Genomic DNA, 17,086 nt, shown 5'->3' with positions numbered 1-17,086 from the left:
TAGAACATTATTTATTTAGTTATTATTAATAACTTTCTTTTTTTTTCATTAATAGCTCAATTGTAACATGTATTTCTCAATATTTATGGATAATATTGTTTCAATAAATATTTTTATACAAAAAAGTGCAAAATAAACATCAATTTAGAGAAAAGGAGCCAAAAATCACAACTTCAAAAAATGTCTATATTCGAGATATGGACTTTGAACTTCAAAATCCTTTTTTTACTAGTTCTCTAGCCATTATTTATAAAAAATATATAAATTTTAAAAATGGTAATTTTTTTTAAATGTTTTTTTTAATCGCATTTTTATTAACAATTTTTTTTAAACTAGTTACATCATTCGATTTCTCGGAAAATTTTGCCCTAGTTTTGATATAAATACGTTATATTTTTTTTGACAAATAAAGAAGATACAAAGGTGCAAAGTTGGCAATATCCCAATTGGCACTAGTAAGCAATAGAAGCATTAAATCAGTGATTTTGTGACAAAAATACTAGTAGCAAACGGACTGTACCATCATGTAAAAGACTGTCTGTAGATATATGCTTATATGTCTCCTATTCCAATTTACCATTAATTAATTTTTTATAAATATTTGTTGTAAAAAAACGCATTATTTTAGTTTTTTTTGCTTATATAACCTAAACTAATGAAGCAATCTGAATGCTATAGACAATTTGTAGATAATCGAAATACGAATAAAATGAGAGGTCGAAACGAAGAAAACCCGGAAAAATCGGATAATTTGGCGTTTTTAAAAAATTAATTACTCCTCTATTTTTTAAATTGCACCTTATGCACGAAAGTAGTTAATTATATGTACTTTAAGTGTGCACAAAGCAGGTGCTGTCGGACCATTGTTAGTTATAGTATAATTTAATATTATTGTAAGTGGTAATATATACAAAATGTAATAAAATTTCCGGAGCAAGGACACCTAAATATGTATTCTTTGAAACAGAAAAGTACATTTTGTAATAGCTGTTTTACATTGACAATTTATTGATCAATTAATTCATGAAGTCGCTTCATCAAGAAATTGGACAAGTGTAATGCACCAAATTTGCTGTCAAATAACTTCGTGAATTTATTCATCAAGTTCTTGACGAATTAGAGCATGTTCTAATTTTTGTCAATTTCTTCGTGAAGTTCGGAAGTACCAACCCAACAGATTTCCAGCCTCAGATCAGTAATGAGATTATTTTATTGGAATATGTAAATAATTGTGTGGCGTCGTGCTAGTTTTACATTGTTTTTACCGATTTGTTACTTACAAAAACTAATATTTATATAATATGTGTCAGAACAGTACCGCTGTTGTATCACTTCAATTATGAGTGGAAAGGTGACATTTTTAAAATAAGGCTAAATTTTTCGATTTTTCCAGGTTTTTTTCGCTTCTAATTATCTAATGTTTATCATAAGAGTAACTAAATAAGAGGCTTTTATTGGATAGAGCGGATCGAACATGCATTGTTGCAGCAAAACATTGTCCTTTATGTAAATTGTTAAACAGAAATCTGCAACCACAGATCGAATCTGTATTTCCAAACTTTCAATCAACAGAAATAGAATGCGTTGACTGAAATATTTCAATCAACGTAGAGTAGAATAGAAGTTTGAGGTTATAGTTTATCTTCAGGACTTCAGGTAGGTTGCCGCGTTTTAAACATTAATAAATTTGTTTGGTTTTAGATTAACATAATAAGGGATTTATTGAATCAATCGTCTGAACTGCCTTACTGTTTTTTATTCATTTTTTTAATCCAAAATGAGTTTACCTTGTAGAACTAAACGTCAATGTTGTGCTCCAAATTGCAAAAACATTTCTTACTATATGAATATCTGTATAATACGTTCTATAGAAATAAAAGTTTTTTCAGAATTACAAAAGACAGACAATTACTGTGGATAGAATCAGTTCGAAAATTATATAAATTAGAATTTACTCCGACAAACAGATCATTATTTTTGTGAAGACCATTTTCAGTAAAAAATGTTTAAAAAACAGTAATAGGTAGTGCTGTGCCAACATTATTTTTAGGATCAACCACAAGTTCACCTATTAATTGTAATAATATCACCTAGGAATCCTCCGATAGTATCCAACATTCAGCAAAACAATTTGTTAACGTAACATTACAGGATTTTCATAGTACGAGCTGCCAAACTTCAATTTAGGATGATTTTTCACCTCCACCTTTTAAAAAACAGATGTTTAAAATTGTTATTTGCTATAAGTGTAGTATATTACATCATACTGATGAAAACCAATTACTTCGAAACAAATGTATCTAACCATAATTTTTGTCAAGTCACTGTGCAATGCATTTTACATAAAGTCGAGTAAATAATTCTTTCAGATTCTTTAAAATTTGCAGTTTTTAATGGTTTCTTTAAAAAATAATAATTACAAGAGTCTCCCTGTACATTTTTTTGATATTTAAATATTTTCGAATTCATAACAAAATGAATTTTGTCATACATTTAAGTATCACTGCTTTAACTTTTTTATTTAACTAAGTGATAATTAAAGTATTTCATAAGTAATGGGTCATGGAACAGGTGTTAATGGTTCACGTTAATTTCAATGATTAACTTAAACTATTAATAGCTTTTTTGTGATCTATTATTTATGAAACACTTTTTATTTTGTGTATTTTGTTACATTTAAATTTACCGCCATTATGGTGCAGCGACATCTATTAGATAGTAGAATTAATGGTTACTCTAATTGTGTTTTCCAATGCAGTTTTTTAATTATTTTATGGTCTGTGGTTTCCGAGTGTCGTCTGCTGCACCAGCTACAAATGGCGGTACTCTGCCGCTGCTGCCAACAGAATACACAGAATAAAACCCTCTTATTTAGTTACTCATATGATGTTTATAATATATTAATTAATGGTACCTAAATTGGAGTAGGAAACATATAAGCATATATCTACAGACTGTCTTTCATATGATGGCACAGTCCGTTTGCTACTAGTATTTTTGTCACAAACAAAACCTCTATTGTGCCTATAGTGTGATATTTAAGGTGACCCATCCCAAGTTTGACCCTTTTTTTTAATTACCGTAAAAATAAGCTCTATTTAATGCAAAAAATGTGTCTTTTGTCTGACCCTGGAACAATTTATTTATAATGCTGTTTTGCACATCCTACTTTGTTAGTTGTAAAAAGAGCAGCTTAATTTCAACTTTTCAGAATTTTCCTTTTTCGGTACGTTTCTTTGGATCAACTGGAACCTATATCAATGATATTAACTTCTAACATTAACGTTTAGTAACTAAACAATTAATAACAAAAAAACGGACGAAATTAATTAACAAATACCTGAAGCAACAATTTCACGGTCAATCGAATCAGCCTTAAGCACACAAGTCATTGGATTGACCGTCGTTTTCATAAATTTCATCAACATCCATCGGTTTTTACAATAATAATGCTCAATTTTCGAAAACTGATTTTCCGTGTTCGACCTTTATTTTACAATTAACAAATTGATGAAATATGACTTTAGGTACCTTAGATTGTAAATAATTCAATTGGCTGCAACATAAAATAACTAATTTTCCGATAGGTCGTCGAAGAAATACGTAATTTTGCCACAATTTGCAGTTTGCCAACTTAGCGTCACTTATTTCGAGTTACTTTTTTGATATTTCATTCTATATACCCTTCACCGTCATAAAGTACAATAAAATAATGTTTAACCCGAAATTGTATTTCAAATATCTGTAACAAAAGCCGGGACGCGCAGTAATTTATTTATTAATTTTCGGAACGGATGGGCCAAAAAGTAAAATATTTTTGTTAACACAAATTATCGAAAGTTGAGGGCTTTCAAGTAGGTAGCGTCGTCCTTCGGAGAAATTTACCAAGTTCGCTTAGAATCGGGACCATGTGACAGTCATCTGTTGCGTCTGGGAGGCACCAGCGTAGAAACCCATATTTTTAGTAACGCGCGAAATCACTAGAAGAGCGTAGATGTTCCAAAGTAGAATTAATTCAAATTGTAAATTGATAGTAATGGGAAAATAAACTAACAGATCAATAGTAGGTTTTTCGGCGGCTTTTCCAAGCTATTAAGAAGATATTAAATGAGATTGACTAATCCGCCCCGTAATTGCTACACGGAGTCACTAGAGGAAGGCTAGGGTTACTTGTAAGTAAGTTTAGTTTCAGTTTAGTTTTTAGTTCTTATATAAATGTAAGTCAAGTAAATTAGGTAATTATTAACCTAGTACAGTTATACCAAGCCTCCCGATATTCAGGTCCCCGCCAATAAGATAAGAACCGAAACATCTGGACCTAAGAAATGGGCGTGTCAAAGCGAAGTGTCGAAATCGAGAAAGATCTGCAAGGAAAGCAGTTCTTCCTCGAGTTTCACATTGAGCGGTCTAGTCTAATTAACTTTAGAGTCTCGGGCTAATTAATTAAATTTAATAATGGATAAAGTTTTTTCAAATTTTTACTATGAAGCGCGCATTCCCTGAATCTCGGTACGCTGTCGCGTGTAAATAAATAAATTAATAATGTTGTTCGAGCCGTTGTGTTGTTATTTTGTTTGTTTGTTTTGTTTATTTCTATTAAAACCCTTCCTGGAAGTTTTGGTTTCTTTTTGTTTCTCTCAACTTCAGTGTCACCCTGTATAGCCAGTCACTGGATTACGTTCTACATAAGCAATAGGGGGTAAGTGCCTGAAATTCATTCTCTGAACATACAACATTTCTAAGTTCCCACGTATTAGTTAAAGTATAGTGATAATTATAAACTCCCTTTCGAGAATTAAATAGGAAACTCTTGTGAAATTCAGACTCGTTATGATACTGGTCAGAACGATAGATAGATAAATAAAGAAATAAACCCACAGGTTACATATCGTTATCATTAAATAATTATTATCTAACTGCTCATTTGTTAAATACACATGGCATATTCTGAAATGCAAATGACGTATCTAAGACGCCATTTATATTTTTTTAATTAAAACTAACTCCTAATTGGCATTTTTTGAAATACTCGTATATGCGACTAACCTAAAGAAATTGTACGCTTTCTGAAATATGTATAACGAGAAACAATGTAGCAGATACAAATTTTAGTAATATATTATAAAAAAAATGAATTAACGTTCTCCTAATTTCAGCATCTAATATCTCGCTATCGAAATTTCCTATAATTCCCACTACCAAATCCTAACGTCCCAATAACAAATTTAGAGGCGAAAGCCAAATGGAAGCGAAACCTGTAGCTAATCACATTACGTCTCTAACGACTATTATTACTCACTGGGATCCTTAACGGCCGTTATGACTAGCTTGAAGCCATTGGAATCCGTTCCCCAAGCATCCGTTACGTATTTGAGGGTGACGTAGTTGGTTCGCGTGAACATGGCCCCCAAGTTCTGCTTCGTATTCTTACATGACAGGTCGAACTGGAACAAAAAATTTTAATTAATATCGCTCGGCCATCGCTAGTCTCGTGTTTTGCGAGTGGATGGTGGTCCATTGAGTGGCTTACATCGTTTGATCCCGTCATTACTCTGAGTTGACGGAAAAAGTTAAATACTCGGGATTTACTGAGTGCTGTAGTTTGTCAAGCCGGATAGGATATTTTCTATGAGGGAAGGAAAATGGTAAAAAATAGCTCAACACCGTGCTGAATACTCATTACTAATTTAAGTGGTAAGGCCATTCTGCAGATTGAAAAAAGGTGATTTTCGGGAATCATCAAGGAAAAATCGATACAGTATGTGTCAGGGAGAAAATGGCTTTATTGTACATGTTTTCAGGTAATGACAAGCGACAACACCTTTTTTTAGAGGGCTGGATGTCCGGAAAGGTTTCTTATTAACTTTATTGTGTATCGTTTATTTCTTTTCTACAACCTAATGTCAGATATGTTTATTTTTTCAAACCTTCTAGTAAGGGTGTTTTGTTCAATTTCGTCACACTTGGAACAAAAATACAAACATTTTCTAATATTATTTACTAAAAGCAAGGAAACATCGAAAATGAATTCCAACAGTTCATACTGATAACGACAGATGAAAGTGATATTTGGAGAAATTATAAATATTATTACATTTCAAAGAAAATACTTTCAGCCACTACAATTAATTTTATTTTGTAAACCTTGATCTTGAGCTTCGCAAAGATTTTTCTCGAAAACGGTTAAGTTTAGGACCCATCTTCTACAAAATATTTTTGTTTTGTTTTTTAAACATACAGGGCCTTGATAAATGATTACAAACCACGTGACCAGTAATTTTGTTCGGAACAGTAATTTTATTTCTTTCACGTTGGCAAGTAAACAATAAGATCAAGATTACATTAAAACATTCTGTTTCACCGGCTGTGATTGGTCTCATTTCAATCAACGATCGCATTATCTCGAGCGTAGATGTGACGGATTATCATTGTTCATTTGAAAACTAATCAATAATATTGGTGATGCCAAGATTTAGGGAATTTTCGTTGCCAGTACCAAGCGTGCAATGTTGGGTTGTCCACCCCTGCGGTCACGTGGCTTATAAACATTTAAGAAGACTCTGTACGTTACTTAAACTGCAGATACTCTGTATAGTTTAATAAGGGACTATGCTTTTTAAAACAGTTATTTACTTCTAAATATACAGGTTCTTCACGGTAAGAGGCCTATTAAACGTTTCAGATGAACCAAAGACGATATGACTCTGAAATTCTATTTACGGGGGTTATCAGATATGTTCTCTCCAATGAGAATAATGCCATCAACGTAGTACTTCCGTTTATACCGGAAGTAGATGTCAACTTCGTTATTTTAAATGGAACACCCTATATATTATTGCATTGTAGACAAGATAAATTAAAAATAAATCATAAAAGTTAAAGCTTCCCTGTATCTAAATCTAACCGTTTTCGAGATAATCGTAATTTTAAAAAATTTTTGACAGATGCAAGCGTTTCGAAAGTTATATCTTTCTTCGTTCTGGGAGCTTTCACTTGCTTTTCGAAATGCACAAAGAACATAAGATGCACTACCTTCCGCTATCAAAATTACCTGAAGAAAATTATACTAAGTGTCTCATTTTTCACGTTACATTTTGAAAACTTGAAACCAACAAAACCTTTTAAATTCAAATGGAACACTCTGTATTTTTCTGCATCATATTATAGAAAATCAAATTCTCTTTTCATCGATATAGGCATTGTAGGGGTTACAGTTTCAATTTTCTCAGCTATTTGCGGTTTACTTACATTCTCAAGAATGTTATGTTAAAAATATCATCAAATGTGGCTTGAAAGGCAAATATTGGTACTGCCATTCGGTATTCTACAAGTATCAAGTATTTTCTCCAAAGAAAAATGCTCTTATGTTCTTTGTGCACTCCGAAAGGCAAGTGACAGCTCTCAGAACGAAGAAAGATATAATTTTCGAAACGCTTGCATCTGTCAAAATATTTTTAAAATTACGATTTTCTGGGTTAGATTTAGGTACAGGGAAGCTTTAACATTTTTGACTTATTTTTAATTTATCTTGTCGATAATGCAATAATATATAGGGTGTTCCATTTAAAATAACGAAGTTGACAGTTACTTCCGGTATAACCATTGATTGCATTATTTTCATTGAAGAGAACATATCTGATAACCCCCGTAAACAAAATTTCAGAGTCATATTATTGTCTTTGGTTCCTCTGAAACGTCTAATAGGCCACTTAGCGTGAACCCTGTATATTCTGTCTTGATAGATTTGTATAAAATTATTTACAGATAGTGACGCAGTTATCTGTAATTGCAATTTAAATTCACTCCGTGAAATAACAATTGGGTAAATTCCTGTGTGTTTCAACTAATTGGCATGTGATATATAACCACCGGTTAAAAAGGCATGTGCACAAATTCATATATAAAACACATTTTGTTCGTCTAGCCATGAAATTCGTTAATTAAATGTTTTACATTGTCTGTTAACCGTTCTATATTTTAGATAAATTAGCTTCACTATATCAAAGTGAGATTAAATTTTTACGATAATAATTAGTTTAGGTATTCTTTTTGGTAAATTCATTACGTAGTAATTGCATTTTATTTAAAATATTGTTATATACGTGTAGTTTAATAATTGTTTTATATAACACAGCATCAAATAATTCAGTGGTTCGTGCAATCAGAAAGTAAGATTGAAATATGTGGAGAATAAAATCTAGTTTGTAAATTATCAGCATAATATATTAATATTTACTTTCTCAGATTTATGGTCCAACAAAACAATATCTAGAATATAATAAATACTTATATTTGTCAAACATGTTTTCTTTTAAACGGGTATTTTTTAAGCAATTTAAAGCATTAATGGGATGAATAAAAAACTTTTGACACAGAACGTTGGAAATTGAATTGTTTTCTGTTTCCTGTAATATCTTTTAAATTATTTCTTTCTACTTCAAATTCTCAACAAGAATTGCCGCATTAGAGGGCATTTTTTGGCTTAAAATAGAATTATATCGTGCAGGAGTGTTTTGTCTGGAAACGGTATCCACATAGATTTTCAAAAAAATGTGCCCTTCACCAATTTCTTCAACGCTATAAGTACTTTTTGCGATCCTACTTCAGAACTGGAGAAAAAAATTTTTTTAACATTTTTTCATTCGAAGTTTGTTTTATGCTAACACACGATTTTATTACTAACGATTTCTTGTAAAGTAAACGTATTTAACAAATTTACGTACTAGAATACAAATTATTTTAATAAACATAGATATACTTATGAAAAATAATAAAAATTGTATTAGTAAAATTGAATCGAAATTGTAATTTTTCACTTTTTGCACATTGAAAAATCCCTTTGAAAGGAAAATTTACACGGATTTATTTAATCTAACTAGTTACGCCAAATTGGTTAACTGCAGGTTCATATTTATACAGGGTGTCTCAGGAATAATTGCTAAACTTTAAATCATGCGGTTAACTCAGCAAAAAGCAGCAACTCTTGTTTAATATTTTTGCTTCAAGAACATCTTTTTTAAAATTCTTTTTAATTTATCTTACTCACTACTAGATCTTAAGTCAAAACAATTAGTTGAGGAAATAATAAACAAACAAAAATTGGAACTAACTACATAAAACATTCTTATATGTTACTTAAATTTCTCGTTAATCTATGGTCAGCTCGTTGGCGTTATTTTAATGGATTCTAAATATCGGATAAATGTGTGAGCTTTCGAAAACATTTATTAGACTAAAGTTGTTGCTATTGATAAGTTGAATACGTGGGTAAAATTTTGGCACCTACTTCCGGGACACTCCTTATAATAGTACGCGCCTAAAGTATGGAATAAATTCAGTAAAAACGAAACAAATTTTTTTTGGGAAAAATCCTCGAACAGGTCGATTTTTAATTTAAAAAATACTTATTTTAGCATAAAAAGGAACATTTTTTTTAAATAGCAACTCCCTATTTTTTTCTTGATTCTGAAATATCGTTTCATTGTCGATCCGACAGTATTAAAATGTTGCCATCTTACATAGGAAAGTATTCGAGTAAAGGAAAAATGTTAGAAAACGTAAATTTTATTAATTAAAAAAATAACAATTCCTATGTCAAGCAAATAAATACATTAAGTCTGTGTAGAAATTCTTCTTGCACATTATGAATTATTTCTGGGGTAACTCTGTGTATTTCATCTATAATACAATTTTGGAGTTCTTCTAAATTATGTGGTCTATTAACGTACACTTTGGACTTTAAGTAGACCCATAAGAAATAGTCCAGGGGTGTAAAATCTGGGGATCTCGCGGGCCATTCCATCGGTCCACGTCTGCCGATCCACCTCCTAGAAAAACAATTGTCCAGAAAATCTCGAACAGGGCGCGCATAGTGCGGAGGTGCACCGTCTTACTGAAACCACATGGTGTCATCAGGAATATCAAGATCATTATCGTTAGGAGAAATTACTGCAAGCGCTGGAACAAGGTCATTTTATAAAAATTCTAAATATCTTTCTTCTGTAAGGGTTCCTTCAAAGAAGAAAGGCCCTACTATTCTGTTGTCAACTATTCCAGCCCACACATTTAATTTCTGTGGGTATTGGGTATGTGTCTCTGCCATCCAATGAAAATTTTCCCGACTCCAATACCTGCAAGTTTGGCGGTTCTCTGTACCATTGAGACAAAACGTAGCCTTGTCCGGAAAAAGTATTTGCCGGTGTAAATCTCTATTTACTTGACATAAATCCATCATAATTTCACCAAAAGTGTAAGCGGTGGTCGGGATAGTCTTCATTGAGTTCCTGCACAAGTTGAATTTTGTAGGGATGATATTTTTCCTGCCTCAGGATACGTAGCACTGTGGTCTGACTAATTTCATTGTTTAATGCAACCAATTGTGAAGTATTATGAGGATTATCTACCATACTTATCAAAATGTTTTGTTTGTGATCTTCACTAACGCTTGGACGTCCAGGTTTTGGAATATCTATAACATTGCCAGTTTCTCTAAATTTAGATTCTATCTTACTGACTGTTGATTGGCTGATAAGGCGATCTGGATGTTCTTCATTAAATAAATCGCAAACTTCCTGCTGCGTTCTAGTCTTATCCCCGCATCCGATAAGAATTAAAATTTCAATTCTTTGTGTGGCAGTTAAATGTGCCATAATACTTTAAATTCAACAATATTTTTTATATCGCTTACAATACTTAGAAAGTCGGTATGACAATGACACGTTGTAAAGATTTACTCCTACGTGATCCATAAAAAACTTCAGGCATTTCGAAAAACTAAATTTGATAACGTTTTTGCTTTAATTTAATTGATTTGGGTTTTCTAACATTCAATCGTCATTTACTCGAAAACTTTCCTATGTAAGATGGCAACATTTTAATACTGTCCGATCGACAATGAAACGATCTTTCAGAATCAAGAAAAAATAGGGGGTTGCTATTTAAAAAAAATGTCGATGACGTCAGTACTCAAAAACAAATGACGGTTGAAAATCGCCTTTTATGCTAAAATATGTATTTTTTAAATTAAAAATCGAGGATTTTTCCCCTAAAAAAATTGTTTCGTTTTTACTGAATTTGTTCCATACTTTAGGCGCGTACTGTATGTACATTTACACTGCAAGAACTAAGTAAAGTACATTGAAAATAAACACAAAACCTATTATGAGCATACATTTTGGTTACATTTTTTGAACATAAAACTCACTGAAAATATGCAGAAAATTAAATTTTCAACGGCTTCTATACATGACAGATGTTTATAGGTATGAAATATTCAGTCACCCCCTACCATGTGTTAGATAACATTGCTGGTGGAGAGATTTCTCCAAAAATAAATTAAAAAGTACTTGTCAGTAGGGATCATTCCTCTTTTTCTGAGGTATATTTTAAATTCATGTCATAAATTAAGAGGATGATTCTTTGGGTCATTTTAGGCTTAAAGTTAAAGGTTTCGAATACAGAGGGTCTTAAAGTTTTCAAAAATATCACAGTTTTTCAATTATCACTGAAGTTATTTGACGTAGATTGACGAAATGATGGATTAAAAGGAATATTTTAATATATGTATTTACAAAGATTCCCGCCTTATCAGTGAAAGCGTCAGAAAAAGTACGCTACTGGATTTTCAAAAAAAAGAATAGGCGTATTGAAACCGCTGTTATATTTCTAATAAAAGAGAGCTCTTGCATTTTTATTCTAAAGTGTAGTTTTTTTGAATTATTATTTGCATTTTAAATTTTTAACTATCTGCCATTACATTGGGAATACAAAAACGTAAATATAACTTATTCACGGAGTAATTTAATCACTTGACAACTGAACATGACTTTTATCGAATAACAGAACAGCCCACTGTTAAAAAGCCATGAAATGGATATTTATTTTATTTTTTCGGAAAACTCAGTGACGTAGTTTTTCTGAGGGTTTTGGTGTCGGGTTCCCCGAATCTCCGACACTAGTTGACAAATATGTTTAGAAATACTTTAAATTATTCCCTTTAATTAGCTACATCAATTCTCCAATATTCGCCAATCTATGTCAAACAACTTCAAAGGTAATTGAAAAATTGTGAAATTTTTCAATAACTTTAACACCTTGTAAATAAAATTTAGGTTGTCGCAAAATATATAAAATTATACATATTATAACATGAAAAAGCTATATGCATCTTCACCGGAGGTGTGTAGCAGAATTAGGTACGCCACTGACTCTTTATTTTAATAGACATGTAAATGATTAATATAAGTTACCTTGTCATACTGTCTCAATTTTTACTTTCAGTGAAGATAAATACAATTATATTATACAGGGTGATTAATTAACAATGGGAAAATCGAAAGCTAAAGATACTACACGTGAAATGGTGACCATTGGTGCAAACATGTTTTATCCGAAAGTTGATAGTTTCGAAAATACAGGGTGTTGAAAGTTAAAATTTTAAATCGATTTTTTGCGATTATTCTGAAAATATACTGGTTAGGAATTTGAAAATTTGTGAAACTATATTTTTTTAGGGGACAAATAAGATGCGTGCTGTAATTTCAGCATTGCTGCTTGAAACTTAATTCAAAACCTGAAAGAGCTATAATTTTTCCATTAATTATGTACTCTTGTTTCATTTCGGTATCTCGATCCGTTTTCGAGAAAAATCGATTTAACGAACACTATGTTTTGATAATACGAAAAATTAAAAGCGAAACAAACCAAGTGTTTCTTCGTGTTATTACAATTAACAATAAAACAAATGAAATTCGTAATAATGATTTAAAGTCAACTTTCGAAGAATCCACCGTTGACACTGATACACTTTACAAGTTTTCTGAGAGATCTTCGAGTTTGAAACAACATATTGGGATTGCGTCTGACTTCATTGGCAGCGATTTGTATTCTTTGCCAAAACTCTTCACACGAGCCAATAGATTCATTGTAAACTATATCTTTCATTCGAGACCAAATAGAAAAATCAAGAGGATTGAAGTCCGGACTTCTGGATGGCCAAGCAAAAATGCTTACATGGCCAATCCAGCTATTTGGAAAAACTGCATCTAAATATGCACGCACTGGCCAAGAAAAATGCGGTGGAGCTCCGTCGTACATGAACCACATGTCTCTTCTTAAATAAAGTGGAACTTCTTCAAGCCGTGGAAGCAATTTTACTTGGCCACCCAGAAGTCCGGACTTCAATGCTCTTTATTTTTCTATTTGAAAGAATCTATTGGTTCGTGTGAAGAGTTGTGGGAAAGAATACAAATCGCTGCCAACGAAGTCAAACGCAATCCCAATATGTTGTTGCACACTCGAAGATCTCTCAGAAAATGTCGTGTAAAGTGTGTAAATGTCAACGTTGGATTCTTCGAACACTGACTTTAAATCATTTTTACGAATTTCATTTGTTTTATTATTAATTGTTGTAATAACACGAAAAAAACACTTGGTTTGTTTCGCTTTTAATTTCTCATATTATCAAAAAATAGTGTTCGTTAAATCGATTTTTCTCGAAAACGGATCGAGATACCGAAATGAAACAAGAGTACATAATTAATGGAAAAATGATAGCTCTTTCAGGTTTTGAATCAAGTTTCATGTTAAATATACAGAATAAAAAGTTATTAACTAAATTTTCGGTAACATTGGTCGAAAGTGGCGCCCTCTATGATCAATGCTGAAATTACAACACGCATCTTATTCGTCGCCTAAAAAAATATAGTTTCACAAAGTTTCAAGTTCCTAACCTACATATTTTCAGAATAATCGCAAAAAAAACAGATTTAAAACTTTAACTTTCAACACCCTGTATTTCCGAAACTATCAACTTTCGGATAAGGCATGTTTGTGCCAATGGTCACCATTTCAGATGTAGTATCTTCAACTTTCGATTTTCCCATTGTTAATGAATCACCCTGTATAGGCGGCTTAATATTATCATTTTTTATATTAATAGATTTAGTTTTTAAAAAAAATTTATTTAAAGTTTTCAGAACACGCCCACAGCAAATGATGAAAATTCATGAAAATTTCATTACTACTCGTATATGTTTAGGCTGGTCACTATTAGAATGGGGGTAAGAACAGCCAAATTTATTATATCAATGCCGATTCATTGTATACATTTTTGATCAACGTTCAACAGTTACTATTACTATTAGTCAAGCAAAGCTGATCACGGTTAGTACTTGGATGGTTGACCATCCGGAGAAGGCTCGTGATGCTCGTCCACTTTCTAGTGGCCTGTATGTTGGTGTATTTACAGAAGCTATACAGGCATATACATTTAGGCGAGATTTGTGTAGAAAGGCATACCATCCCTCGGAAAGGATATAAAACTGATCGTCCCTTACCTAAACAATGTAAAAGATCCCTGCCTCACGACAAAGTGGGATTCGGCAAAAATTTCCAGGTTGCTCGTCTCCTGGCATCGGTATTTAGCCTAAGTAGCGGAAATAGGCCTACGTAAAATAACCAAAAAGCTAAGCTATGAGCGTTTATATTATTCAGACTGTCTAACGAATCCGACAATATCTAGAACTAACTCACAAACAGTTCTAAAACTTAATAATATTGTCAGCACTTTTATTATAAACACATAATGCATCGACTTAAGGGCACTTCAAAAGTGTAACCTCTTTTTAAATATTAAAAACTGAAATACGAATAAATCCAACAGGTACCAAACTCATGTCGGAAAAAAACTGGGAAACTGAAAAATGTATTTCTCTCTCAATCTCTTTAATCTATTGTATCTCAGAATCGAAATAAGAACGAACCACTGTCAACAGGAACTTTATGTTCTACTTTTAGATGAGTGATCTTCTCATCAATGATGAAATGTTCTGTATTCTTATAGCGCTATAAAATGTAAAAGCATAGAGTACAAAATAGCAATTATTAAATCCGAACGCCAGATTTCCACGCCCGCGTTGCCACAAAGGTAATTTAGCGCACGGACGGATTAATCCCTTCTCAATCGACGGCTTAATTAATTTTATCAATTTAATGGGGGATACGTGTCATTCGATATAAAAGCCGCCACCGGTGAAGTAAGGGCATCGGATACTATTGATAGGCAGGCATCCCCGGACTGTTTTCAGTGCTGCAGTTTCATGTGTCACGCCATCACAATGAAACCTGAAAATTAATCTCTCCTAATTTGAGAGGGTTATTGCCGCTTGGGCTTTTGTCTGAAATGGGGATTTTTCTATAGTTTCCGAATGTAAAATATTGGCACATGTTCACTTTCGTAGGGGCAAAAAAGATTCAGTTAGAAATTTAGTAAATTTTTGATTCAATAACCTTTTTTATCTTTGTTTTGTGACATATTTTGTATATAGGGTGTAACGTAAAGATTGGGAATAAATTAAATGATGTATTTTTTATTAAAAATAAATAAATATTTGTTATATAAAGTTATGCTTTACGGGTTTTAAAAAATTTCAAAAAAATTAGTTTTTTAATATCATTTTCAATGCAAAAGTCTTTTTTCAGTGCCTACTTGACCATATTCGGTGGGTAAGTCAAAGCATACTTAATGTTTTTGTTATTTTTATTTTCCTATGTTAGCAGTGGGAAAAAATGTATTTACGAAAAAATTACAAGAGCTAGAAATAAAACGGAAGAGGGTAATTTTGTTTAAAATAAAAAGTGGATCATAAAAAAATATTAAAAAAAATGTTTTTATCATCAGTAGCGTACCACAATTTTCTTCGAAAAACCTTACGGTACAATCCGTACTCACGCCACTGAGTGACATACAAAGTCAATTTTTTTTCCTGTTACTATGGGATTATCAAATTAAGCTAAGGCTAAAATTTCATTCCATTATCTTATAATATTCGAAAGTTATTTGAGAAAAATTAAATTTTTTGAAACTTTTTAACGCCTTGTAGATTGGCAAAGAAAACCCTTAGATTATAACTTCATTTGAGAAAATTTTATTTTTTAAACCAAAAAATCCACCGTTTAATTTATTCCCAACCACTACGTTACACCCAGTATACTGTAGCGATATCGTCCTCTAGAATTTTTAAATCTTATGCTTTCTAGAAAAACACTGTACAAACTTTCATAAATTTTCGTCATTCGATGCTGATATTCGGAACGAAATACGTGATACTCATTTTTTGCATAAAATGATAGAAAATCAAAAAATTATTAAATATGTAAGTACATGTTAAATATGTGAAGCAAAACATTATAAAATAATGGAAAACGACTATATTATCTCAAATTGAAATTTTACAAAACTCAACTGGAATACTTGTTGTCATTAAAACTATACAGGGTGATCCATTATCAGTATGTGGCGGCTGTACATAGAAAACTAGACGTGCTACGATTATGGGGTAAAAAATGGATTGACAAATACTGCCAAAAGAAATTTAAAATATTTTCAACTTTGTAACTTCACCGCTAGGGGGCGCAACTGGTTTAGCATTATAGAGAATTGTCGCTTTTTTCAGAATTTCGCTTATATAACCTAAGTTGAAAATACACTTTTTAGATACACTGTTAAACCCGTCACAAGTTTTGTATGTACTTTTTTTTTGTTATTATCATAGCAACGCCAGTATGAAGGACGCCATGTTAAAATTTTTAAATTGTCGTAACTTCTAAATGCCTTAAACGATTTCAATAAACGATGGCTCATTTTAAAGAACTATTAATAAAATTTATATTTATGATATGGGAATAAATATATTATTTTCCTGCGCAACGGTGGACGACGCTAATTAAGAAAGTTTTGTAATTGTCTCCGTTTACTAAAAAATTAACTGCAACGATAGGTACAGTTTTTTTTTTTTTTTTTTCATGACTCGATTATTCATTTAGGAAAACAAATACACAAACCGGAGGTCGATATCATATTTCGTTTTCAAGCTATTGCTAAATAGTGAAGTTGTGCTAGAACTTCCACCTTTATTTAGTTCTCTAAAAATTTCAAAAAAACCGACAATTTTCTGTAACACTATAGCAGTTGCCCCACTAGCGGCGAAGTTACAAACTTACCCCGTTACCCCATAATTGTAGCACGTCTAGTTTCCTATATACAGGGTGTCCCTGAAAAAGATGGACAACGCTTGACCACAGGTTC

At 31.9% G+C, this 17,086-nt stretch overlaps 1 protein-coding gene across 1 annotated transcript in view; it reads right to left on the bottom strand.

Annotated features, from left to right (window-relative positions):
- The window catches only part of LOC111691584, a 270,222-nt gene that overhangs the window by 65,104 nt on the left and 188,032 nt on the right, over positions 1-17,086 (bottom strand). The window contains exon 3 of the mRNA XM_023454655.1: positions 5,300-5,444. Within this exon, the coding sequence (XP_023310423.1) occupies positions 5,300-5,444 (145 nt within the window). The remainder of the gene's footprint in view (positions 1-5,299; positions 5,445-17,086) is intronic.

Source organism: Anoplophora glabripennis, unplaced genomic scaffold, assembly GCF_000390285.2.
Source record: "Anoplophora glabripennis isolate ALB-LARVAE unplaced genomic scaffold, Agla_2.0 scaffold126, whole genome shotgun sequence".
Lineage (NCBI taxonomy): Eukaryota > Metazoa > Arthropoda > Insecta > Coleoptera > Cerambycidae > Anoplophora > Anoplophora glabripennis.
The sequence above is the reverse complement of the archived record's forward strand: the minus strand, read 5'-3'. Positions and strand labels throughout refer to the sequence as shown.